Here is a 27,929-nt window from a genome sequence, read left to right as displayed (position 1 = left end):
GGACCATTGAAATGACAGTCTGTTTTAAATTAACTTTAGGTAAGAACAAATTCTTAGAGGCATTTCATGAAACACTACACAGAATCTCAGGAATAGACATTTCTTTTTTTTTATCCTCACCCGAGGACATTTTTCCATTTTTTGTTCAGGTAGAATGGGAGGGAGAGAGAGGAACAGAGAGAGAGAGAGAGAGAAACATCGACGTGAAAGGGACACATCGAGTGGCTGCCACCCGCACAACCGACCAGGGCCAGGGACAAACTGCAACCGAGGTACGTGCCCTTAGCGGGAACCGAACCCGGGTCTCTCAGGACCGCAGGCTGATGCTCTAACCACTGAGCCAAACCGGCCAGGGCGGAATAGACATTTCTTTTTGTTATATCCAAAACAAGCTGCAGGAAACTTAGAGAGTAGTTTCCATTTTTAATTCAATAACAAAGAAGTTAGAAATGGTTCCTTTGAGTATGTATCACATTTGCAATATCAAAATGACAACCCTTATATTTCTATCTAGCCAAAGCAATTGGTAAAGCTCTGGGTAAATTTCTTGGTTGTTACTTCAAAAAATACCAACAGTTTACAGGAAAGATTAACATTTCATTGGATTTATAACAAAAAAAATACTTTTGTAATGTCATCAGATTTGATCACAAAGATATAAAAGGCTAGAAACTAAAAGTGTAACAACTTCTTATCTCAAAAAAACAAACAAACAAACAAAAAAAACCCAAAAACTCCACTGAAGAGTTTTAATTATTAACTTGCTTGGTTTGTTTCAAATGTGCCAATTTTCATATATTTCCAAATATATACTGATTTATGCCAATATATTGAAAGAGCATACACATCATTAAAAACATTCAGTGGTGCCCTGGCCAGTTTTGCTCAGCGGTTAGAGCGTCGGCCTGCAGTCCAGAGAGACCCGGGTTCAGTTCCCGCTAAGGGCATGTACTTCGGTTGCAGTTTGTCCCTGGCCCTAGTTGGGCCGTGCGGGTGGCAGCCACTCTATGTGTCCCTTTCACATCGATGTTTCTCCCTCTCTCACTTCCTCTCTCTCCCTCCCACTCTATCTGAATAAAAAATGGAAAAATGTCCTCGGGTGAGGATTAAAAAAAAAAAAGTAAAAAGATTCAATGGCTTAACAGTTGCAAAAAGTAGTCAACATCATGACCAGGCAAATAATTTTGATTAAAATTATAATGTCTTACTTATCCAAATAGCAGGATTTGTAATGAAATAACAATATTCAATCTTGGCTAGGATGTTTATTATTGCATTCATTGTCAGGAAGAATGTACATTGGCACTCTGCTTTTGTGATGCAATTTGGTTTTATATACCAAGACCATTAAATTTCATTTCTTTTGACCTAGAACTTCTACTTGTGGGTCTCCATCTCTAGAAGTGATCCTATATCCAGAAAAAGATTTATCTATCAAAGTGGTCTTTATAATCATGAAAAAATGGGAACAAGTTAAATGCCCAATATGAGGGAGTGGTTAAATCAATTGTAATGCATTTATTTAAAGGAATTTAATACAGTCACTAACATATTTATATACGACTTGTCATGACATAGAACAAATGTTTGTTTTCTATTATTAAGATGTAAATGCATGCTACAAATATGCATTTTAGCACAGTATAGCAATATTAAAATTTCTACATGCATAAACTAGACTGGAAGACTACCTTTAGATCGTAGGTGATTTTTTCCTCCTCATTTTCTATCTTAATAAAGTTTAGGTACTGAGTATATATTCTTATGTTTAAAATTAGCATTTAATAATATGATTTTTACTAGGTAAGATAAATAAATGACAGTAAGATTTCATCTGTCATTTAAAAATACCCACTTCATACATTTAACTTTGAAGGCCACCAAATAAAATAACAATTGGAGAACACATCAGAAAGTGAATAAAAGTCATTTATTATGCTCACTACACCAGGATTTTAATCTTGACCACATTATATGAAATACTTCAACTCATTTTCAAAACATGAGTCTACAGATCCTGTCTTCTTCAGCTTTCGGTTATCAATAATGCTTAGAGTATAGAGGGTATTCATAAATAATTGGTAGATAATTGGCTGGTATTATTGAAATGAAAATAAAGAAAAGGTTAGTTTGGTGGACACATTTTGATTTGCCTCTCTAGCCACTATTCCTTCTTTTCCTGTTAATAGACATAGCCATTTATTAACCTCTCCACCACTTTTTGCCGGTGTGTCTGGCTCACTCTTTGACTTTAGGCTAATGGGCAAGATGTAGCCAGTGGGATTGTGTTTTGCTCATACTGTTGGAAACAAATGCCGCTTTTCCAACTATGGAATACTAAGCCAATAGTATGTAATCTTGGAGCTTCTGCTGGCCATCTCTGCCGCCACACTGAGAAGACGGAACAACAAAGCCAACACGAAGAAAGGCAAAACTAAGGAATGGAGAGAAAGAATCTTGGTGACATCATTTGCTTGCTTGGCTCAAGCTATGCCTGAATTTAGGATATTCTCGGACTTTCCCATTACGTGATCTAAGAAATCCCTTATCCTCAACAATTGTTTTCTTTAGTTTATCTTAAGCCAGTTTGAGTCAGTTTGTGTGTGCTGAATAGAGAGTTCTAAATTATACAGAGCTGTATGCTGCCATTTCTTTTTTATCGATCTGCCAGCAGTTTTGAGAATACTAATAGGAAGTGGCCATTTTATGTAAAAGTAATCAGCATTCTATATAAACAGCCTTAAGAAATAATTACCAGTAATTATTAGTACCTATGCATTACTTCTAATTTTTAATCACTTTTTACCCAGATACAAGTCTGTGAGTCCAGTGGAATTAAAGAGGCTTTCCACTGCAGCAAAGTGAAGTCATGGGACCCAAGATGCCCTCTATAGTCAAGACTTTTTTTTCTTTGTTCATACACTTCTACTTTCCCATATTAAGATCACACATCCTGTTTTACACCTGTAGTGTTTCTCATCTTGGTCATGTATATTTAACACAAAGAGCCTTGCTCTGGTTTCCGTAATGTGTACAGCTTTCCTACCAGTCCAGAGCCTTTTGGAACAAATAGAGTTCTCCTGACAGAGATAGTAATTCTATGAGTTAGTGGCCTGGAATTTATTTAAACCAGCACTTTCTGCAAGTTGGTTGTGTCTAAACATAAAATCTGTCACTGTGTTTCCATAAGACATATACGTTGAACTTCATAGGAAAGCATGTTTTCTTGACATGCTTTAAGATAAAAACTAGAGTCCTGGCTGGTTTGGCTCAGAGGTTAGAGCGTTGGCCTGTGGACCAGAGAGTCCTGGGTTTGGTTTCCACTAAGGGCACATACATCAGTTGCAGTTTGTCCTGGCCCTGGTTGGGGTCGTGTGGGTGGCAACCAGTTGATGTGTCTTCCTCACATCGATGTTTCTCTCTCTCTCTCGTCCTCCCTCAATCCCTCTCACTCTATCTGAAGATAAATGCAAAAATGTCCTCGGGTGAGGATTAAATAAATAAATAAATAAATAAATAAATAAATAAATAAATAATTGTAAGGGTCACATGAGTCTTTAGATTTAAATCTTTCTCTATGACCATAAATTTATGGTGGAAAACAGATTGGGCAATATTTACATATTTAAAATGAATTCTTCTTTTCTCCTGGAGTCTCTGCTCTAAGAATGTAATTATTGCCTATTCTTAATTTCTCTCTAAATTGCTGAGATATTTAATATTTGCTACAGTGCCACTTTTTACCCCACATTTTTAACCGGAAAAAGAACTACATTTGTGTTCTTCTTCATAAAATGTGCCTTAAAAAAAAAGATTTATGTCTTCTTTATTCTGTATATAGCACTTATTGCCTAGTAGAGGTCAGAGCTCAATATACAGACCCTTAAATGTTTGTTCAATTAATAAATCTGTTTGTATATCTTTGGATAGCTATTATCTAAAAGACCTTGGATTTGCAATATTTTTGTTTGTTTCATTTTAAGTTCTGTCTCTTTAACTTTTTATTATACACCTAGGCAATTTTATAGTATAAAAATTAGTACCTGTTATGAAAAGGACATTGTTCAAAGTTCTTTCTATGTAATATCACATTTACCCTCATAATAACCTATAAATTAATAGCTATTATTACTCTCATTTTATAGATGAAGAAACTGAGGCATAAGAGGTTAAGTAACTGGCCTAATGGTATATTGTTAATAAGTAATAAAGCCAGGTGTGAAGCCCAGGGAGTCTAGCTGCCAAGTCTGAGCTCTTAACCACTATACTACATTAGAAATTATTCAGTGATGCTGTTAGACATAGATTAAAACAAACAAAATACAACAAACATACACATGCAAATAAAATAGAGCTCTTTCTAAAGAATCTAATGGCAGGAAATTGGAAGAGATAAGTTTTTACTTCAAGGTAATCAATTTTATTATAATAATTTTCTTATAAAGTGCTTAGATAAGGAATATTTTATGTATACATAGGAAATATGGAAGAAATATTTTTAATGTGACCAATTTGCAAACCAATGACTTAGAATTAAGTTTTGTACAAGATTTTTATTACTTTCAAGAGAGATAATGGGAGAAGAAACATGTAATGGCAACCTAAACGAAGTAGGGTCAAGAAAATCAGTTTTGCAGTACCATGGAGAGTATTCTTGAATTTAGCAATGCCTTGCTATTATGTCTTGATTCAATAGGCCAATACATGCTAATTTTTGTTTTTTTAGTATCACCAATTTAATTTTTTGTAATGCATTCTTTTTGCCATTTATGTAATATAGAAAGACTTCACTAGGTGGAAAATGTATTCCCCCTTTCAAGGACTGAAGAACTGGAGAAATTGATTCTTTGAATTCTTTGAGCTACAGACATATGTATTTAGAAATGCACTTAGATAATTATGCTTAATCATACACAGACAGAATTACACTTCAATCTACACATATACACTTAGGTAATTATTCTTATTTCTATATTTCCATTCTTTTCTTTTCTCTAAAATATTATATATGAAAATATTAAATTAAAGTGATTTTGTTTTCTTACTGAGAAATCAAATTTCAATGCAGGTATAAAACATATTTATTGGTGGCTATACCTTTGTCAATAAAACACTACAAGGTATCTTTTAGTTCTTGTTCCAGAGTTTTTATTTCCCAAATCATTCTGGCTCATAACTACAAAGAAGCAGTTATTATTATTTTCACCTCTCCAAACAAGAAAGAATTGCTCTTACTGTCAAATAAGCAAAAGCAAATTGTTCATCTTTCTTTACTCAGCAGTCTGGGTATCGGGCTGGGCCTTTACTTTCCAGTTAAACATGAGGTAGAAATGAAGTAGCAGGAGCAGGAAGAGTAATTTCTGGCATAAGAATTTATAAGGTAAGTAGTTTACCAGCCATTTTACTGAACTATAGGGTGATTCTCATGCAAGAGCCCACATGCCACTATTCTAGAACAATCACCAGTTACTAAGATGTATAAATTATAAGTGCTTCTGAATACATTTTACTAGTCTCCAGCTGGCTTGTTGCTCAGCAAGCAACACATACTTGATCATTTTCTGCTCTTTTACAAAGTGACTGCACATTGGTGGCAATCAGACCTGGTTTCAAATGTTTATTTCTTCATTGTCTGTGAGTTAATGGGCAAAGGATGAATACTTACTTTCTCATGGTTTCATCATTTTAAAAAAGTCCTAATTGGTGGGAGGATTCACTGAAATGCCTGATTCTTAGTGGTGGCTCTGTAAATAAGACATTTAATTTCCTCTCTATACCCCAAATTAAGCAATTACCATTTGAAAATATTTTCCCTCCTTTCCCTAATTTCATCACTAATGTTGTGTACAATTGATATTGAATTCACTAAGTTGTGACAGTCCTCATTGTGAGGGTCATTGGTGTTTAAAACGGAACTTGACATTATTTTTTTCAAATGGGTTTTTAATTTCTTGCTCTCTCTCTCTCTTCCTTCTGGCACCCCCATGATACGAATGTTGGCGTGCTTGAAGTTGTCCCAGAGACTCCTTATACTATCCTTATTTTTTTGGATTCTTTTTTCTTTCTGCTGTTCTGATTGGGTGTTTTTTGATTCCTTATATTTCAAATCGATGATTTGCTTCAAACTTTTCTAACTTGGTGAAGGAAACAGACATGCAAGTCCAGGAAGCACAGAGAGTCCCAAACAAGATGAACCCAAAGAGGTCCACACCAAGACACAGCATCATCAAAATTCCAAAGGTTAAAGACAAAGAGAGAATCTTAAAAACAGCAAGAGAAAAGCAGGAGGGAGGAGGGATTGGGGAAGAGGGGGGTTAAGGAGGGGGAAAGGGAGGATATTTATAATACATTCAACAACAAAGATAAGTTAAAAATAAATGATGAAATATTGTACTTTTAGGCTAAGACATCCTACATGGAATACACAAGCAATTAGGATGAATGGAATGCTTTTAAAGACAGTTGGTCTTAGATAAGACTTGTTCTCAAATAAAGATACTCAAGAGAAAAATATTGCTTCATGAATAACAAAAAGAATGCAACAAGAAAACTCTATCTTGGCTGTCTCTTTATACTCTTACTTTTCTGAGGTCTATATACATTCTGGTAAATTCCTTGGGACATCTCAAGGACCAAACCACAGTGAACAGACAGCAAAGAGAGTAGACACGATGCATCTTTGAAGTTACTGCTGTAGATGAGTGACAGTCTCTGAGAACTGCAATGCTGTATGAGACAGCCTCCACCTAAATGCTGATGGGGTGATAACTTCTGATGATGTGATTACATGTGCATGTGTCCCCTGATTTGCCAATGGCAGCTGAGTAGGTATCACTTCTTTGCATGGAATTTGTGTACAATTGTACCCAGGGGCAATATAGGTTAATAAGGCCAAGAAGGAGGGGAGGGCGTAGGAGTGGGTAATAACTGGGGACAACTTCAGAGCATCAACCTGGGGGGAAAGGGAGGAGGGCCAAGGATCGAGGGAGTTCCCTCTTGCTTCTGCTTATGTGTCAGATGGCAGGAGAAGTTTTGAAAGCTGCTGTGAGGAGGAGCTAGTGACTGGGTTTGGGGTTGTTTTGTACCCCACCCTCCCCACTTGTAGGAAAACCTCTTACATTCAGAGGTAATTGAATTGAATGAAGAAAGACTGACCCAGGAATAGGAGGAAAGCAATTCTGCTGCTTCTCTGCTTATCACAACTCCTGACTCTTCTCCAAATCAAGCTGATCTGTGCCAGGGTGGCAGCAGAATCCCCTGCACAGTGCCAGCCACTGGGAATCTGCTTAGCTGCTTTGTGCATCCTCAGCTGCCCTATTATCCAGTCACTGTCCCAGGCCACTGGGACCATTGGGACCGCTTCTGATGGCTGTGGCCTCCGCTGCCCCAGGGAGCCTCTTCTGTAAGCAGCTCCTTTTCTCTTTCCTGGTGAGTAACAACCAAAGGATTAAGGAATTCAAGCCGGTTACTATGTACTTCTTCCCTCCAATTTGGGCTTGAAAGTGAGCAGGGGAGGGAGTGGAAGGCAGAGCAGATAAACTGGGAAAAACAAAAATAAATCTCAGAAAAATCCAAAGAAGAATTGAAAGAGTCGGGACCTGGGATGGCAGGTGTTTTTCACTTACTCTTCAAGTGCCCAAGGCCAGATTGTTGGTGTTTTAAGGGAATCCCCTGTTCAGTCTTGCTGTTTTGCTTTCCTAAGGACTAGTGGCAATTCATTCCTCAGGCATTTGGCCCAGAAGGTTCTGAGGTTTGCTTTTGCTGCTAGTCATTAAATAAGCTCTAGTTATTTAACATGCTTAGTTCCATTAAACTGTGAGAAGATCAAAAGGATTCTGGGTAAAGATGTGAATTATCCAAGACTTTCTTAATTTTACTCAGGAAAAGCTAAGGGTACAAAATGTACAAAGCTAAGGGTGCAGCTCTTAAAGCAAGGGGTTTTACTTGAGAAAAAAAAATATAACAGTCATTGAAAAAAATAACATTAACTTGGCTTCTACTTATGTTTTTAATAGCTTTATAACTGTGTATTCAGGTGCTAATTTTTATTTTGGTGGAGAGGGTCGAGGGGAGTTGTCCCACATATCTGGCATTTCTGAACACTGAATTTTCTTCTTATTTTGTTTTAGCAAAATATTTTAACTTCAAATTATATTTTTAGAATTTAAAGATTTTATTGTATGGGAATAAATATTTTCTCCGTATAAATAATACATGATGTAGAATTGATGGTTTTGTTCTTATCCTGTAATTGCCTGAGGAGGAATAAAACTCAGAGACCTACTGGAGTTAGTACTGTATTAGTTAGGTAAAATGTGGTAAAAGTTTTCCAAGCATTTACCTAGATTTCTTTTGCTTTTGGTCTCTGTTCTGTCCAACATTCTTTGGTTCATCCCTTGCCCATCTGTCCCTTATCTTCACAATGACCAACAGGGTGTCTGACCCCCACCTCCCTCTAAATAGCTAAGTTGCTAATTTAGCCTGAAGACTTGGAATAGTACTTCTGGAGACTTCCATTGGCTTTTCTGGCAAAGGAAGAACCAACAAAGTGGGAATCCTAGGCAGGAATAAAAAAGATGGGTGTAAGAATGGGAATGCGTATATATCCTATGGGAATAATATGTATGTGTGTGTATATGTGTGTGTCTGTGTGTGTATATATACATGCATACATATATGCATACATATATACATATATATGTATATTGTATATTTGTACATGTATATATGTTTCTAAATACAAATTCTCTTTCTACATTATATATTTAGATTATTAGTAATAGAATTATCTATTTATTTATATTAATTGATTTTTGTTACAGATGCTTCTCCTTTTTTCCCCATTGACACCCTCCTCCCCATCCCCCCCACCCTATCCCCAGCTAGTAATAGAATTCTTTATGCTCAGAAAAATTTCTAGATATAACCTAATTCATTCCTTGGCATTAGGGATAAAAATATTAAAGAGTCGAATAAGTTAAAATTCCATGTTCTAAACAATGGTTATTTACATTAAAACTGAAGACAAATGCGATTTTTTTGAATGGCACATATACAACAATGGTCCCATAAGATTCTAATGGAACTGAAAAAGTCCTATCCCCTAGTGACATACTAGGTGTCCTAAAGTTGTAGAACAACATATTACTCACATGTTTGTAGTGATGCTGGTGCAAATTAACCTTCTTTCCTTGAACTACCTCGCTTTTGAAGACAATAGGGTTACCTTCAATTTAATTGCAAATCATTACCTTGTCTAAGGTTACTTTCTATATTTTGAAATATATGTATTTTTAGATTACTTTTGTGAATGAGATTATTTAGACTTTGATATTTATGCCAAGTCAATCCAAGGAGTGATTTGATACCAGTGAATATTTGTGGGCATTATTCTTTAAGAGGTTAAACATTTTCTAGACTTAACTATACCCTTAAATTTTAGGGGTCCGCCCTGGCCAGTTTTGCTCAGTGGTTAGAGCGTGGGCCTGCAGTTCAGAGACACCCAGGTTCGGTTCCCACTAAGGGCGTGTACTTCGGTTGCAGTTTGTCCCCGGCTCTGGTCAGTCGTGCGGGTGGCAGCCACTCGATGTGTTCTTTTCACATCGATGTTTCTCTCTCTCCCTCTCTCACTTCCTCTCTCTCGCCCCCACTCTATCTGAATAAAAAATGAAAAAATGGCCCTGGCTGGTTTGGCTCAGCGGTTAGAGTGTCGGCCTGCGGTCCTGAGAGACCCAGGTTCGGTTCCCGCTAAGGGCATGTACCTCGGTTGCAGTTTGTCCCCGGCTCTGGTCAGTCGTGCGGGTGGCAGCCACTCGATGTGTTCCTTTCACATCGATGTTTCTCTCTCTCTCTCTCTCTGTTCCTCTCTCTCCCTCCCACTCTACCTGAACAAAAAATGGAAAAATGTCCTCGGGTGAGGATAAAAAAAAAAAAAGAAAAATGTCCTCGGGTGAGGATAAAAAAAAATAAAAAATTTTAGGGGTCTGTGAAAATGATTATTTGTATACAAATATGTGATTATTATATTCCAGAGTCAAGTACTTTCTTTATGCTAAAAAATGAGAATGACACTTATGAATGACCTTAGAGATGATAACTCCTACATAAAATCAATGGTTTGCAACACATATTTTAAAAATTATACAATATGATTTAGGTTCCAAGAACTACTGTTCACTTTAACTTTTTCATTGATGCTAAATGACGCCGGTGCCCCTAAAGCTACTTTCTTTACTATTTCCTTTTAAAAACAGAATATTAAAGCTCTGGACGGTTTGGCTCAGAGGTTAGAGCTCCGGCTCATCAGCTCGCAGACCAGAGAGACCCGGGTTCAGTTCCCGCTAAGGGCATGTACCTTGTTGCAGTTTGTCCCTGGTCCCGGTTAGGGTTGTGTGGGTGACAGCCAGTCAATGTGACTCTCTCACATTGATGTTTCTCTCTCTCTCTTCCTCCCTCTCCCTCCCACTCTATCTGAAGATAATGCAAAAATGTCCTCAGGTGAATATAAAAAAAAGATAAAAATGGAATATTAAAAAAATGAAAGGATTAGATTTCTTTGTTGCTGAAATTAACATTATTTTTTATCAATGAGACAAAACTGTAATATGACAGTTTGCAATCAAATGTAATCCCTGATTTTTTTCTTCCTTTTGAGGTTTTAATATTACTTTGCGATGCTTGTCAGAAAATTTCTCTTCAAGTTCCTTCTCATCTTCAGGCTGAAACACTTGTAGGCAAAGGTGAGAAACAGTATTAAGAATTTCATAGTTTTAACTGCTACATTTAGTTTCAGGCTGCTCTTGTAAAGTTTCAGATAAAAGCCATATAGTAGCTGCTTGGCATTAAAATTTCACATTTAATGAAAGATGAACTACTTGTTTTGATAGTGGTTAGAAACAACTTAAGTGCCAAGTGGGTTGTATACTTTTCATGCCAGAAAAATTAGTAAATGTCAGAGGGCTAAATTATCTTAGTTTAGTTCAAACAAAGCAAGACATCAACACCGGAAGCATATTTTAATTCATGTCAGCTGACCTTCTGCCAAAATTCCAAAGCCAATATTCTTTCATTGATTATGTATAAAACAGATGTGTCAAAACTTAAATGTCTCAGTAGAAAATGTGAGCTTGAGGTTGATTACAATGAACCAATACCCAGCAAGATTTTATGTGATCTGTTTCACAGAATAGCTTGTGAAAGTCAAATAAAATTTCAACTCGTCTAACTCTCACAGTCACACTTGAAGCATAGGTTGGCTGTTCTGAGTCTAAAGACAACATTCCTTCTATCGAGATTTTTCATTGGCTTAAGTTTACATTTAGAAAAATACATTTTGAATGCAGAAGTGGTACTCTTTCCAAGACAGAGACTGCCTGGACCATTGCTTTAAATTACTCTCTTATATCTTTTTAGAACATTTCAAAGATGCACCGTTTATACTCTAAAGACACACAGTCAATATGCTAAATGTACTACATATGAATCTGTAAAGGAAGTATTTTGATAACAAACACAATTTATACAAAGTACTGAGTTTATTAACCGCCCAAAAGATATTATAAAATGATTATTTGCAATATAACTGAGAAATATTATATAAGTACAGACCAGTTTTGTTTTGTTTTTGTAAGATTTAACTGTGAAAGAATATTGCAAACAAGCTCAAAATCTACTGGTAGTATAACTAATGTCATAGCTATACTACATATACTATAAAACAACAACTTTTTATATGTATGTAAAAATCTATAAGGAAAAGTTAAAGTGGAACAATAAATCCAGTGACACTAGAAAATATTTTATGTCTATTCATAATTAATTTATGATGAAAATAGTGGAAACTTGGACTTCATTAACTTAATTATCTAATTTTCACGGTCCTTCAGTTTCAGAATAGCAGGGACTCAGCAAATTTCAAATGTAACTTTCTACTTCTCATGCTCGAACTTGCGGTTGTTATTCCTGTAAAACTTGTTCTAGTCCTGTTTCATCTTACAAATTACTGTGATATTTCTTCCCCGCAGTGAATCTGAAGGAATGTCTCCAGTCGGCCAGCCTAATCCTGTCGAGTGATCCTGACTTCAGAATTCTAGAAGATGGCTCAATTTACACAACACATGACCTCGTTTTGTCTTCTCAAAGGAAAAGTTTTTCCATTTCTCTTTCAGACAGTAAGAAGCAGGAACAGAAAGAGATAGAAATTGTACTAGAAGCAAGAGAAAAGAAGGTATATTACACAAAAATCTGACTATATTAATCTGCTTATGTGAGTCGTTCATTTCCTCACCCGAGGATATTTTTCCATTGATTTTTAGAGAGAGTGGAAGGGAGGGAGGAGGGGGAGAGAGAGAGAGAGAGAGAGAGAGAGAGAGAGAGAGACATCTATGTGAGAGAGACACATCAATTGGTTGCCTCTGAACCACCCTGACCAGGACTAGGGATGGAACCTGCAACCCAGGTATGTGCCCTTGACTGAGATTCCAACCCGAGACCCTTGGGTCCTCAGGCTGATGCTCTAACAGCTGAGCCAGTCCAGCCCGGGCAAGTCGTTCATTTTATAGACTCCCTTCCATGTTAACATCATTGTCCTTTAATGCTCACTTACTTGTCTGTCCCACTGATAATTAACACATGTGAATACTAGACTGTTTTAAGGAGTGGTAGAGCTATTTACACAATGGTATAAAAATGAACAACTGTGTTGCCAGGGAGCACAGTCAGAATATCAAAGGTTTCAGACAGTGCTTTGCGGTGTGGCAATAAGAACAACCAACCTGTAGAACAAGACAGGGGTGGGTCTAAAACAGTGGAAATTTATTCAGGCTGGAGGCATGGAGCTCCACCCTGAGTGGCTCTCTCCCAACCGACTATGGGGGTGTGAATCTTTTTTTCTAAAGAGGAAAAGAGACTGTCTAAAGCTTACTCCTATCTTAACTGAAAATCCCATGGGGTCCTTCTCTTCAGAAAATGGAGTAATGGCCAGTCCACAGGATTGGTTTGAATGTTCTGACTCTAGACTCATTTTCTGAAGTAAGTGGTGATAATCAAGGAGTGGGAAGGGATAAGGTTATGGGAATTCACACAACTCTCACTTTAAGCCAACTCGACATATAAATTTGGTCTTATAAAATAATTTATTAATAAGGGACTTGAGCCCTGGCTGGTTTGGCTCAGTGGTTAAAGCATCAGCCTGCGGACCAGGTAGTCCCATGTTTGATTCCTGCCAAGGGCACGTACCTCTGTTGAGGTGCGTTCCCGGCCTGGTTGGGGTCTTGCGGGTGGCAACCAATCAATGTGTCTCTCTCACATCAATGTTTCTCTCTCTCTCTCTCTCTGAAGATAAATGTAAAAATATCCTCAGGTGAGGATTAGAAAAAACATTAATAAATAAATAAATAAGGAATTTGATTTATAAAACTCCCACCTAAATCCCTCTTGATTATAAGAACTCCTCTTCATCAAATTTATTTATTTTTTAATCTTTATTGTTGAATGTATTACAAATGTTCCTCATTTTTCCCCCATTGACTCCCTCCTCCCCACTCCCGACCCCCTCCCGCCTTTTCCCACACTATTGTCTGTGTCCATTGGTTATGCATATAGGTTCTTTGGCTTATTTCTTCCCCCCACCCCCAACCCCTTTCCCTTTGAGGTTTGTCAGTCTAGCAATGAATTTGTACTTCTTAATCCCTTCACCTTTTTCACCCATTCCCCCAACCCCCCTCCCATCTGGCAACCAACAAAATGTTCTCTGTATCTATGAGAATGTTTCTGCTCTGCCTGTTCATTTTGTTTGTAGATTCCATTGTCGATAGATATGTATGTATTGCCATTTTGTTTGTTCATATATTTTATGTTTTTATTTTTTTTCAAGAAGACACTTCATCATTTCATATAATAACGGTTTGGTGGTGATGAACTCCTTTAACTTTTTCTTGTCTGGGAAACTCTTTAAATGTCCATCGATTCTAAATGACAGCTTTGCAGGATCTTGGTTGTAGATTCTTGCCTTTCATCACTCTGAATATTTCTTGCCACTCCCTTCTGGCCTGCAAAGTTTCTTTTGAGAAATCAGCTGACAGCTTTCTGGGAACTCTCTTGTAGGTAACCAACTGCTTTTCTCTTGCTGCTTTTAAGGTTCTCTCTTTGTCTTGAACCTTTTGCGTTTTGATGAGGATGTGTCTTGGTGTGGGCCTCTAGGGTTTCATGTTATTTGGGACTCTCTGTGCTTCCTGAACTTGTATGTCTGTTTCCTTCACCAAGTTAGGAAAGTTTTCTGCCATTATTGTCTCAAACAGGATTTCAATTTCTTGTTCTCTCTCTTCTCCTTCTGGCACCCCCAAGATGCGAATGTTGGCATGCTTGAAGTTGTCCCAGAGGCTCCTTACACTATCCTCATTTTTTTAAAATTCTTCTTTCTTTTTGCTGTTCTGATTGGGCATTTTTTGCTTTATTATATTCCAAATCGATGGTTTGCTTCTTGGATTTACTTACCCTACTATTGAATCTGTGTAAATTATTCTTTAGTTAAGTTAGTGCCTCCTTCATTTCTGACTGTGCATCCATCATTTCTGACTGGTCCTTTTCTATGCTCTTGAGGCCCTCACTAAGTTCATTGAGCATCCTTATAAGCAGTATTTTGAACACAGCATCTGTTAGGTTGCTTATCTCCATTTCGCTTAGTTCTCTTCTTGGGGTTTTGTTCTGTTCTTTCCTTTGGGACCTGTTTCTTTGTCTCCTCATTTTGGCTGCCTCCCTGTGTTTGTTTCTGTGTATTACTTAACGAGAAGTATGGGGCTGTCTGAGACCAGGTGCTGCTTGTTTGAAAGAATTTAGGAAAACCTGAAGCAGGATCCAAGACAGGCCAATCCTATGGTTAAGCAACTGGCAACAGCTTGGGTGGGCCTGAAAGTTGGGTGGGGCGAGGCCTTAGGGAGTCACCAGGGCGGGGCTACCAGTGTGAGCCAGGTTGCTGGAGTCCCAGATATGGCGACTGTCTGCTGCCCCAGGGAAGGGCTCACCAAAGGAACAAGGCCTCTGACAGCACGTCTATCCTGGAGAAAGCCCCCTCTCCAGCCCTCACTTCACTGCCAAACAGCTCAGTTCTTCCCTGTATGTCTCTGGCGCTCCTCGAGCTGCCTCCTGTCTAAGCTTAGAGGGAGTGAGTCCGATAAGTCTGTGCACGGGCCCTCTAAGAGGAGCTGCCTGGGGCTCCATCTGCACCAGCTTCCCTGAGCCTCAGTTCCTGCTGGTTTTTCCAGCCAGAAGTTATGGGGACTTTTCTTCCTGGCACTGGAACCCTGAGCGGGGCGTCTGGTGTAGGACAGGAACCCCTCGGTCCTCAGGGAGGACCTTCTCAGCTGAGGTGTCCTCCTGATTTTTATCTGCCACACGTGGATGTGGGACCAGGCCATCTGCCTCCGCCCCTTCTACCAGCCTTGATGTGGCTGCTGCTTTAATTCCGTAGTTGTAGGACTTCCATTCAGCTTTATTTCAGGCGGTTTTGAATGATGGTTGTTCTGTAGTTTAGTTGTAACTTTGATGTCTCTCTTCATCAAATTTAGAATATAAAGTTTTCAAAACATGATCTTATGTCCAAATTGTAGAGTCTCCATATCACGTGAAATAAAACATACTTGAACAAGTGCTGATCTGTAACTTTATATAGGTATACAAATGCTTTGAAATACAGCTAGAATTTTTTAAAATTTTGTTTGTAACCACTTCTAGTGGAATAAAATCAATGCTTAAATATTTGTTAATAAAGCATCTATTTGTAGGGAGTCTACTTCTCAAGATAGTCTCTTTTACCAATGCCTTATAAAGTTCTGGTTCCTTAACTGGTTAAATCAGGAATTAAGTAAAACTGGTTCTTACTCGTTGTGTGTGTGTGTGTGTGTGTGTGTGTGTGTGTGTGTGTATCTTATTTACTTATTTATTTATTTTTTATTCTCACCTAAGAACAAAATATTTTTCGATATTTTGTTCAGATAGAATGGGAGGGGGGGAGAGAGAGAGAGAGAGAGGGAGAGAGAGAGAGAGAGAGAGAGAGAGAGAGAGAGAGAGAAACATCGATGTGAAAAGGACACATCGAGTGGTTGCCATTCACATGACCCAACCAGGGCCGGGGACAAACTGCAACTGAGACACCTGCCCTTAGCAGGAACCAAACCCCGATCTCTCCAGACCGCAGGCCAATGCTCTAACTGCTGAGCCAAACCCGCTGGGGCTGTGTATCTTATTAATAATATAATAAAAAACAGAAATAGTTTGGGGATTGGTTATCCATGATATTATGTGCACCCCTTACTTATTCTCATGTTGATATATATGTTAAAATCACAGTTCCCAGAATGACAAGAAATGCTGTATTTCTTTCTCTCTCATTAAATGAAGGTTCCTAAAAACAGACACACCAAAGACACAGTCCTGAAACGCAGCAAGAGACGATGGGCTCCTATTCCATGTTCACTGATGGAGAATTCATTAGGTCCCTTTCCACAACATGTTCAGCAGGTACATTTCATCTTGGTTGATTTTACCTATTATAGGGTTGTTTGTTTGTTTGTTTTTAAATTTTCAATTGAAATGCACAGTATTTTGGATCAGTTTTTTAACCTATTGACACTAATAAGGATCATCTATTCACCAGAAAAAGGGCCCTGTCAAAGCAAGTCAGTATAATTTCTTACTTTCATATTTTGAGTTTCTGATACTCTTAAGTTTATACCCAGATTTTCCTAAATACCCTGCCAGACTTTAGTATTCACATTCAGAGGACACTTACAGATTTTGCATAATTTAACTCTTCAGTTATCACATATCATCACCAAAAAAGAGTCCAATATTTCTATTTACCAAAAAGGGGTGTCGTTGCCACAGAGCTGTCATGTAAACATAGGCCAGTTTTGAAATTATTGAATAATTAATTGTGGAAGAAAAGTTACATTATTTCTACTTTTTTATCACAAAGTTTTTCACAAAGTTTTTCATTCCAAATAATTGAAAATTACTTAAACTATTACTATAATTTATATAAGAATAAGAGAATGAATATGAATTGTAAAAGTATATTTAACTCCATGAATTTTTTATAAATGTGTAGACAACACAAAATAATTTGGGGTCAAATAAGTGATAAAGTTTCTGGCTTTGCACATTCAGAATATAAATACAAATTTGAAATATATGGGATATACTGGGTAGATAAAAAAAGGAAAGAAAGAATAGGTTAATAGGGAAAAAGCAAATGATAAGAAACAACAAAAACAAAACAACAACAAAAACTACGCCACGAGATGTTAGATTAAAGATACTTTTTTATCCTAAATTGTCACTTATTGTTATAGGTCCAATCTGATGCTGCACAGAACTACACCATTTTTTACTCTATAAGTGGACCAGGAGTGGACAAAGAGCCCTTCAATTTGTTCTTCATAAATAAAGACAGTGGGGATATCTTTTGTACACGAAGCATAGATCGTGAGCAATATCAAGAGTTTCCAGTAAGATCATTGGATTACTTATTCAGAATTATGTTGTTTATTACTGGTTTAATATTTTCACTGTTGTTTATTTATGTTTTAAAAAAACAATAATTGTATTTTATATTTTAAGTAATGTTAATGTGTAATATAAACTTCAAATTTCTATTGATGAAGAAAGACAATAGATATCAAAAGGGAAGAAAAGTGGGGGAGAACTATAGAAAATATGACAGGTTTTGATCTGTGGAACCCTAGGACAACAACAGTAAGTTTCATTGAGTTCAAAGTTCCTTATAATAACATAGTTCAAGTATTTTCAACCCTACCTATAGTTTGTAAATGACAAACTATAGAGAACATTTCAAAAAATATTGATGCTCTGGTCTATCCCCAGATATTCTGATTTAATCATTCTGAGATGGGGTCCAATCAATTGAAAATTTGCAGTCATCCAAGGTGATTCTAAATGTAGCCTAAGGAGGAGATTTGCTGCTTTAGCCTCTTAAATAGCATCATGCTTTTCTTTCTCTCCCTCTACCTGCTTTCAACAAGAATCTTGGGTATCATTTTATTTCCTTAGTAGTCCAGAATAAGCTTACCAATTCATTTTATTCTATCTATTTTTACCCAAAGAAAAATTCTAACTTTTCTGAAAATTAAATCTTTTTTTTTTTTCTGTTTCCACTTCACATTACATTACTCCTTAGTGTTCTGATATCTAATCTGACATACAAGAGAAAAATCACAATGCATTTTGGGGTGATGGAGAATGAAACTGTTTAAGTAGTTGGTATTTTGAGTTATAAAAGAATGCAGCAAAGAAACTCTTTGTTGAAAGACTACATAAAAGGGAAATTTATCTCATACTTGGCCAGTCTAGAAAGTAAAATCTCAGTAGACATCGGAAAGATGAGTAGGCTACATGAAGACAGCCATGAAAGAAGTTGACTATGGGGTGGGAGGAAGGAGGTAGGTAAGTGGTATAAGCAGAGGCATCAGCATTAAAAAGACCCATTTGTTAAAAATAAATCTACAAGAACAACAACAAACCTTGGCTGGGATGTTGTTTGAAGCTGAGGAAGAGTGTGGAATATGAAGCTAGAGTGGTAAAAAAAAGGATAGACTGTGAAGGACCTGATAATTCATGCTAAGTACCTTAGCTAAGGAGGTCACAGCACTAGATAAAGTACTGCAACTTTTGAAAGGACATGAATGTTTCGCTTTAGGGATTTTATACGAAATAACATGGTTTGCAATCATTTTGATCCTTCTGTCAAGAAGCCAAATAAATAGTTAATAGATACATACATATACATGTGTATATACATATCTATACATGTATATCCATGTATATATAATATACAAGTTCTCTGCTGCATTTATAGCTCCTTTACAAGAAGAAAAGATCTAACACTAAGCAGTCACTCTTGTGGAGAAATAAAAAGCTGCCTACTCTATATATTGTGATGTACACTTTTTTTTTTTTTATTGTGCTGATAACATCCTGTTTATAGATGTGCTTCTGTTTATGCATTTTATGGTCTTCAGCCGCTTCTCACTGGGCAACCTGCTGTCTATGTTGACTTCTTACTGGGATCATTGCCAGAGGAAACAGAGAGAGATTTGCTTTTTTTTTTTTTTACATCTTTTGAAGGACAAAGGCATAAAATAGTTTGGAATTAACACTCAAAGTTGGGCTTTTGAATAATTTTCAGAATTACTGATGTTTCTCTAATATTTGTTAACATGGTTAAGATTGGATTGGCATTAAGATATCAGCAAAATTCATACAGGGAAGTATAATAACCAGCTGTAAACATGATGTAAGTTATAAAATCATTTGAGACAATATGGAATAAAAGCCTTTTCTGTCAGTGTAGAGGTTACAATTAAAATAATATGTCTTTGCTTTTCTATCAAATCAATTTTGCTTATTGTTTTATACTGAAAAGCTTATTTTTCTGGAAATTAGTAGACCTTTAGAATCTTCCAGTTTTCATTTTAGTCTCAGACAGGTCACAACCTCAAGAACCTGTTTTCTTTGTTTTGTGGGCTGCTAATAGTTGCCTTACCTACCTCAGCACTGTTGTGATCATTCACTACCATGATGTTGTGTAAAGCTCTTTAAAAATATCTTAATGGTGCCCAGCCAGTGTGGTTCAGTGATTGAGCATAGTCCCATGGACTGAGAGGTCTGTGTTCGATTCCTTATCAGGGTACATGCCTGGGTTGTGGGCTCAATCCCCAGTAGGGTGTGTGCAGGAGGCAGCCAATTTATGTTTCTCTCTCACATTGATGTTTATATCTCCCAAAAAAATCAATTAAAAAAAAAATATATATATCTCCAAATGGTAAATCAAATGATTCACATGCTCCAGAATTTTGTTCTCACAACTGGAATTTTGATTGGATTTATTAATTCTTTCCTTTTATTTATCCTATATAAATGTTAAGTATTAATAATTATTGTTATTTAAAATAATTGATTTCACTAATTATTGGGAAGAGTATCCATGGTTGTGACTCAATACGTATCATTACTATACTGTTCTCTCTCTTGCCCCATGTTGTATTGTTTAATTTTGTCTTGTGAAGATTTTTCTTGGTAAGTCACAACATTTTTCCAGTTGGAGGAGTTTATCTTAAACCACTCAACTAATCTAATCTTTTTAGGGATTCATATAAGGCCCTTTTTATTCATATTTTTCAAAGAAGAGTATACATTTTTTTTTTCTTCAATAATTCAGTTCTTTCTATGAAAGAAGGCAACTGAAAATACTCTTTCTCTTTTAAAAAAAATTGTTAGTATAGTTGGCATACAATACAGGGGTGGGCAAAAGTAAGTTTACAGTTGTGAGTACATAAAACACAGTTTATCTTTGTAATATTATTTATTAATCATTGTATTATTTATATGTATTACAACTGTAAGTCTACTTTTGCCCATGTCTATATTATATTAGTTTTAGGTGTAGCACTCTTTCTCTTTGAGTGTTAAGGAGATTCTGTACCTTTTATAAATTCAGAGGGGAAAATAAGTTCAATCTTGTCCCTTTTTATCTATCCAGTGAGAACCTTACTATCTTATAACCTACAAGATAGTCTTTAATATGTTGCTAATCACATGCGTACCACTCAGCTCTGGTGTCACAGTTTTCCCCCTTTCTCTGTCCAGTCTACCCTGGATACTGAATGCCCTACAAGGCCTATGCAAGTCCTGATTCCTGTTGTCAACTTTTTGCATATTCCCAAAGATGAGAGCAGTTTGAAAGACAAGAGTAAATTATAGTGTGTTAAGTGCTAAACGGGATGAGGTTCTTCAAACTACAGAAGAATTCAAGGAGAAAATGATATCACAGTAAAACACACATGAAATTTAAATAATACTTTTCTAACTGAGCTAAAAACATGACATCCTAAACTAGAGTAGTGTAGTTATGCTTATTACAATATTTAAATATATTATTGTTGCTTTTAATCTAGAATAATGGGAACTAAACTGTTAAATGATTATTTTGGGGTTTTTTTTTTTTGCTTAATGACTAAAGTAAAAAATATTTATAATTTGTTTCTCTATTACATGAACATCAGTGGATTCTCCTAGGAAGCTGGGCTATACTTTAAAGTTTAGCTACAGCTCTAATTTAAATTATCTCCTTTACAATGAAGATTTCAATTTTGATTTATTTTGGAGATATTAAGTTCATTTACAGCAATAAATAAAACCAGTACTTGAAATAGTACCAAAAACAAAATCACCACATCTGAATCAATGGAATGTGAAATAATTACTTTTAATTAAATATCAGGGAATATTTTATTTAAAACCACAAGTGATTGTATGGTGGGAAGCAGATGATCATTTTAATTGAAGAGAAAAACTAGCAAAAATTAGTGTAAATTATACTAGAATGGGCTTAGGTTAGATATGGAAATATTTTAATGTGAATGTGATGAGATAGAGTAATTCATTATAAGTGATTCTGTAGAATTTTTATGACATTTTTTATAGATGAAAAACTTAAGGAGTAGTTTGCCTGCCTAAATGGAAAAGATGAATGGAATTCAATGCAAAATATAATTATTGAAGAATTACCCAATGTAAGGCTCTGTGTTAGGTGCTTTAGACACACAAATATCTGTAAGACTTGAGCTTTATGCCTGAGAGCAAATATAGTCTGATAGAGACATAAAAAATTTTTATAATTTTTAAGCAAAACTCTCAAAATGGCAGCAGTTTAAAGAAAAAAAAAATCACATCAAATATGAGGGGAGGGGGAAGGAGGCTGAAAAGTATGACACCTGGATGTGATGATGATGATGATGGTAGTGGTGGTGAAGTGGTGATAATACACTCCTGTAATACACTCCTGAGTTTGTGATTTATTGAGGAATAAGATATAGGGATCGGACTGATGGAAATCAAAGTATAAATTTTATTATTCAAAAAACCCACCTGGAGTTTTTTTGGAAAAAGTGATAAAGTGGGCAGAGAGAGCATGGATGGTTATTTCAAAACTTTCCATGCTAGAGATTGAATGTGGAAATTCCTTCTCTTCCATGTTAGCATGAACAGTGAAAATGAAATGTTGCCTTTTAAGAAAATAGAGAGGGTTTTGTCGTTACTTTTGTTGAAGATAGATCACTGAAGAGTGTGATTTGAGAATGTCATGATTAAAGTTGTGCTTTATGGAAATGAATCTGACTCCCAAGTTCTGCATACATTGGAGAAGGCCAGTTAGAACAAATGCAGGAAAGTAGGTAGGACAGCATGTCAGTTGAAATTTGGTAGGATACATTTGAGTCACACGAGGATGATGGCATTAGGAATAGAAAAGAGAAGATAGATGATAGAGACATAGTAATGCTAGAACTTGGCAACTGACTATAAAGGATAATGAAAGAGAGGGAGGAGTTAGATACCTGGAATCTTAATTCTGGTTCATTTTGGAAGATGGTTACAGTAGGGAAGTCAGTAAGAGCTAGTTGTGTGGTGAAGAACTGATTTAATACAGATTTCACTTTGAGTTTAGTTGGTCCTGTCAGTGAAAAAAAATCTGTTTAATTCAACAGTCATTCATTAAATACTTAACCACGCATAAACCATGCAAGAAGAGTGTAGAAATAATTTGATGGTGTTTTAAGGGAAAGGGTTTTAAATGCTGGCATTTGAGGCTAAGATACATCATTTTAAGATGGAATTTAGAATATGTATATGTAATTAGCATTTTTATTACACAAGAAATACATGTTTTTGGTAGAAAAATGAGAAAAATGCCGGTAAATAAAGAAAAAATAATAATTGAATCACTCAGAGATAATTTGCAAGTAAATATAATTATATATTTTTTATGAACTTAAAAAATACTTATTTGCATAACTGGGGAAAGTCTACATGCATTCTAACAAGCAGAGCAGCATCCAGTTAACTCAGGGAATGGAACGGCCTCATTCAGCTGGAGTGGTACTTGGGAGAATCACGAGAATGTTGAAAGAAGATGGAAGCCATATGGTAGGCATAGACTGTGCTGGTGTGCTGTCTGTCCATTGCATAAGTTCTTTGTTACATAAACCAGGTTTAATTTTGTGAATAATTTATCATTTAAGAATAAGCTGTTGGTGTTTGTCTGCCTTTCAGCTATATGCCTATGCAACAACCGCAGACGGTTATGCACCAGAGTACCCACTCCCCTTATTATTCAAAGTTGAAGATGATAATGATAATGCCCCATATTTTGAAAACAAAGTGACTATCTTTAATGTGCCTGAAAATTGTCGAATTGGTAAGTTAACATCTTAGGAAAACACTAGATTTCTGTTTCAATTGAATTACTCATTAATGGTTTAAGCGTGATTATTCTAAACATGTTTAAATGCTTGACTTGCAAGGATATTCCACATAAATCTTTGTAGTCTTATAAGATCATATTCTCTTCAAATGCAAACCTTTTTGTGCTCATTCTGCTATACACATATAGAAGGCAGCTAATACATAAAGTTACTAACTTTGTTAGATTAATCCATAATGAATATGAATGTGTAACAAATAACTGTTTATATTTTCTAATTTGATCTTCTACATGTATCACAGATTTATTTATAAAGCAATGAACAATTTGAATATTTTTGAAGTCTCAATACATTTGCAGGGGCCCAAACATATATCATAGCACGCAATGAAAGGCTAATTTGACTTATAATAACATATATGTTGCTTTACTTTGCATATTTTTCAGACAAATTAAAAAATAATTTAAACTTGTTTGATGCTATGGGCAGCCAAAATTGTGATTTTGGTATAACAAAGGGTATAACAAGACTGGCTAATTTTTCTTTTTTAGAAATCTGCAAGAAATGTTGTTTGTTAGTTCTTAGCTCCTCCAGTCTGTTGCCATTATGTGGGTATATTTAATATTGTTCTCCCAAAATAAGTGTTTTGTTAGAGTAACATTCAGTACACTGATTTCTGGGCCATAAAGGTTGACCACTGATACTCAGACTGATGCATAATATTTGTGTCTAACATCTATTAATAATTACTTGCATATAATAATATAATAATAATTCAGCACATTTATTAAAACATGAAAGTGTAAAATCTTTATCATGTGCAAGACTGTACTATTCCTCTAATTGACATTATCAAGTTGTACTATAAAGGAACCAAGATACACAGAGAAGGTCCCTTCCAAAAGTGGCCCATGAACTGGGGTAGTGGGTTTAGGGGAAGAATTTGAGAATTACTACTACCAAGGGTGGGGGAATGTTCTCATGTATGTAGACTATAAATCATGTTATTCACAGTAATAACTTAGTTCAAGTTCTTAAGTAAGGGAGGCTTAGAGAGTTTTGGAGAGCATTTATACTCTTCTACTTATCTATAAAATTAATATGCTAAAATTAGTATAGAGATAATGAATATTTTATAGGAATGACTTGATTTTATTTTTGTTTATAATATTGTTATTCTAAATTTTTGAAAATATTGGATTTTATTTAAACAGGAACTTCAGTGGGAAAAGTGACTGCCATAGACCTCGATGAACCTGACACTCTACACACTCGTCTGAAATTTAAAATCTTACAACAAATCCCAGATCATCCCAAGCATTTCTCCATACATCCAGACACAGGTGTCATCACCACAACTTCACTTTTACTGGATAGAGAAGTAATTAATTGATTAATTATTTCCCAGTCACTAAACTATATTTACACTGATAATGAACTCCCAGAGGAATTACAGTAGGGTCCCTTGTGGCCGCCTCTCCAAGCATGCTTTCATAAAGGCTCTGGTTAGGGCTCCTCTGGATACTTCCTTTGTCCATACAGAGAATTTAGGAAGGTACAGGTGTTAGATGAGGTCTCACTTGAGATCATTGACTTGATTTGTGTGTGTGTATGCTGAAATATATATATATATATATATATATATATATATATATATATATATATATATTTATATGTAAAAGCTTTTAAATTTAAAAATGTTATCTTATACTCATCAGCTTCCCATTGTCCTAGTTGACCAATCTCTTGTTCAATTTTTATTTATGCTGGTTTCTTGGGGAAAAAAATGTTCATCAATGTTTCTTTTTTACTTTTTTCAGAAATGTGATACATACCAGTTAATAATGGAAGTACGAGACATGGGAGGCCAACATTTTGGTTTGTTTAATACAGGAACAATTACTATTTCACTCGAGGATGAAAATGACAATGCACCATATTTCACAGAAACTGCTGTGAGTATATTTCTGTATTCATTTAGCTAAGTTCATTTACCGCTTCAAAAAACCAATCTAGACTTTTGTAGCTCTGTGAGATTACACATTTTGATTTTAATAGCTACCACTTACAAATGACATAGGAAAAAATAATACAATTTCTGTAAAAATTATTGTAAAGTGCTAATTATTTCTGGATGATAAGGAAATAGCTATTTTCTTGGCCACGTGAAGGCTTCTTAGCCCTTGAAGCTGTTCATATATTTCGTGTTTTATTAGATGCCAAGCTATGGTATCATATTCCTTGGATTTAAATGCCTCTCATAGGATGAAGGAGGAGGCCCTCTCTATGGTGTCATTTATACTTCATCTTTTTTTTTAAAGTGTCCAATGTATTTAATATTGCATGGTTTAGTTTGCTATAAATGATATGTAAGAGTTCAAAGATTGGATATAAACCCATCTCATTCCAGATTACTATTTTAATAGTCCTCAAATGTTCTCTATATGTAGATTCATTCATACCTACAATTAAGAGGAAGAACTGTAGGATTTCCAGTGGATCTTTAGAACTCAACATTCAAAGTTATAAATTCTCTAATACTGTGGCAAGAACTATCGTGTGGAGAAAAATAACAGTCATCTCTTAGATGAGTAGTAATTTAGAACAGAGAACACCTTTCCACTTATAATCTTATATAAGACTTATTGAAATCCTTTGAAGTAGGTACTATAGTCTTTATTTTATTTTTCCTATCACCATGTATCCCCTGTGTGCCCTCTGTTACCTCCTCCCCCTCCCCAATCACCACACTGTTGTCCATGTCCGTGAGTTCTCTCTTTTTTTCTTTTTTGCTCAATCCCCTCAGCCTCCAACACCTCCCCCACCACCAGAGCTGTCTGTCTGCTCTCTGTCTATGAGTCTGTCTCTATACACTTCAACATCTTAAGACATAAAAAGACTAGCTTCATATCCTTTGCTCTGCTATACAGTAGTACAGGCTGGCCCACTGCCATCTATATGCAGACTCTTCCTGTGTCATGTATGAGCAAACTTTCCCTTTGAAACTACACAAAATAAGAAGTATAGATAGGAGAAAAATTCCAGGAAGCAGTTCTTCCTCCTTGTCTTTTTAGAAAGTAATCTTCCTTTTTTTCCATTAATCTATATCAGAGTATAAGTCAAAGAAGAAAGTACCTGCAGTGAGAGCCCATCCCTATAATTTTTCCCATTAATTGCTCTAATTTATAAGGATAGGTTTTATTCCATATTTCATATGAGAAAATGGAAGGTCAGCTGAGTGACTTGCTTATGATCTCATTCATATAAACCATGTCATAAGGAAACTGGGACTAGACTCAAGATCTTTTCTGCTCCAATGGCTATCAGGCTGTCATCATTCTGTGAGTTCATCTCACATCTCTAGAGGATTCTGATTTATCTACATTTTTAGTCTTTTAATATCACATGCTTCCATAATCTTATTTAATTTTTGGAAGTGGGGGGGAACTATGATTTAATTCCTCCAAAAAAGAGAAGAAAAACTGTTTTCTTAAAGTGTTTGCCAGTGAATCTAAAGTAAATATTTTTAATTGGCATAATTTATTATTATTAAATAATAATTATTATTCAGTAATAATGAGAAATCAATGTAGGTTATAATTACCTATAAATATTGAGGGCTAAATATATTAATATAAAACATGTATTAAGTGTTTGATATGTCTAAAAAGGGGTGATAGACTGACTGTAAATATTATAGAATCAGAATAGAGACAAATCTGAGGGCTTGAATGAGTAGGAAACTTGTATCAGAGTATTTGGAAAGTAAAAGCATAAATTAATCTTTTAAAGATAAATAAGATTTTAAAAAGCAGTGAGGAAAGAATTAAACTATGCATTACATTTGCAAATTATTCCCAATACATAATTGTATATTTTCATATTACTTTGCCTTCTTTTATTATAAATATAAGTTTCAGAGGAGAAAATTATATAATTATATTGTTAGAGTTATACATTTATAATAACAAGAGACTTTTTTTTTTTTTTTTTTAGTATTCTGCAGAAGTAGAAGAAAATAGAATTGATGTTGAGATTTTACGAATGAAGGTACATGACCTGGATTTGCAGAACACTGCTCACACCAAGGCTGTATACACAATCCTACGTGGAAATGAAAACGGAAACTTCAAAATTAGCACAGACCCAAAGACAAATGAAGCGGTCTTGTGTGTTGTCAAGGTAAACAAAAAACAAGATAATCAAACAGTAATTTAAAAAGTTCTAACTTAATTGATATATAGGTATTTTTATATATAGGCATTTGTATTCATATCTAGAGCATTACAATGCAATGCTGAAATTATTATATTGGTTAAAAATGTATTATTATTATTATTTTACCCTTATTTTCTCTCTTGGAGGAAAGGCATGGCAGATACAAAATTCATTGTTCTATAGATGAAGCAAACCAAGGTAGAGAGATGTTGAAGTAGTAATCAGATATTTGCCTTAGAAGCATTCTTAGACACCCACTTGTTCAAAACCCTTATTTTACAGAACACAAGACAGAGAGAAATGGAAGAATGACTATTTGAAATCAAACCTCTTTAATTGCAGTTTTCTTCGTGCTCATATTATACTTTTTCCTTTCTGTAGTGTATTTTATAAGACAATTTACTAAACATAAAGCAGCTATTCCTATTAATCCCC

General features: G+C 35.6%; 1 protein-coding gene across 2 annotated transcripts in view; it reads left to right on the top strand.

Annotated features, from left to right (window-relative positions):
- Positions 1–7,365: 7,365 nt before the first annotated feature.
- Positions 7,366–27,929, top strand: part of DSC1 (desmocollin 1) — a 32,408-nt gene continuing 11,844 nt past the window's right edge. For both annotated transcript variants that reach the window (XM_036245151.1, XM_036245152.1), the window contains exons 1-9: positions 7,366–7,428; positions 10,655–10,739; positions 12,024–12,226; positions 16,396–16,515; positions 17,349–17,504; positions 23,125–23,269; positions 24,491–24,657; positions 25,097–25,231; positions 27,273–27,458. In XM_036245151.1, coding sequence (XP_036101044.1) covers positions 7,366–7,428; positions 10,655–10,739; positions 12,024–12,226; positions 16,396–16,515; positions 17,349–17,504; positions 23,125–23,269; positions 24,491–24,657; positions 25,097–25,231; positions 27,273–27,458 — 1,260 coding nt within the window. The remainder of the gene's footprint in view (positions 7,429–10,654; positions 10,740–12,023; positions 12,227–16,395; positions 16,516–17,348; positions 17,505–23,124; positions 23,270–24,490; positions 24,658–25,096; positions 25,232–27,272; positions 27,459–27,929) is intronic.

The sequence above is a fragment of the Molossus molossus genome, unplaced genomic scaffold, assembly GCF_014108415.1.
Source record: "Molossus molossus isolate mMolMol1 unplaced genomic scaffold, mMolMol1.p scaffold_m16_p_6, whole genome shotgun sequence".
Lineage (NCBI taxonomy): Eukaryota > Metazoa > Chordata > Mammalia > Chiroptera > Molossidae > Molossus > Molossus molossus.
The sequence above is the reverse complement of the archived record's forward strand: the minus strand, read 5'-3'. Positions and strand labels throughout refer to the sequence as shown.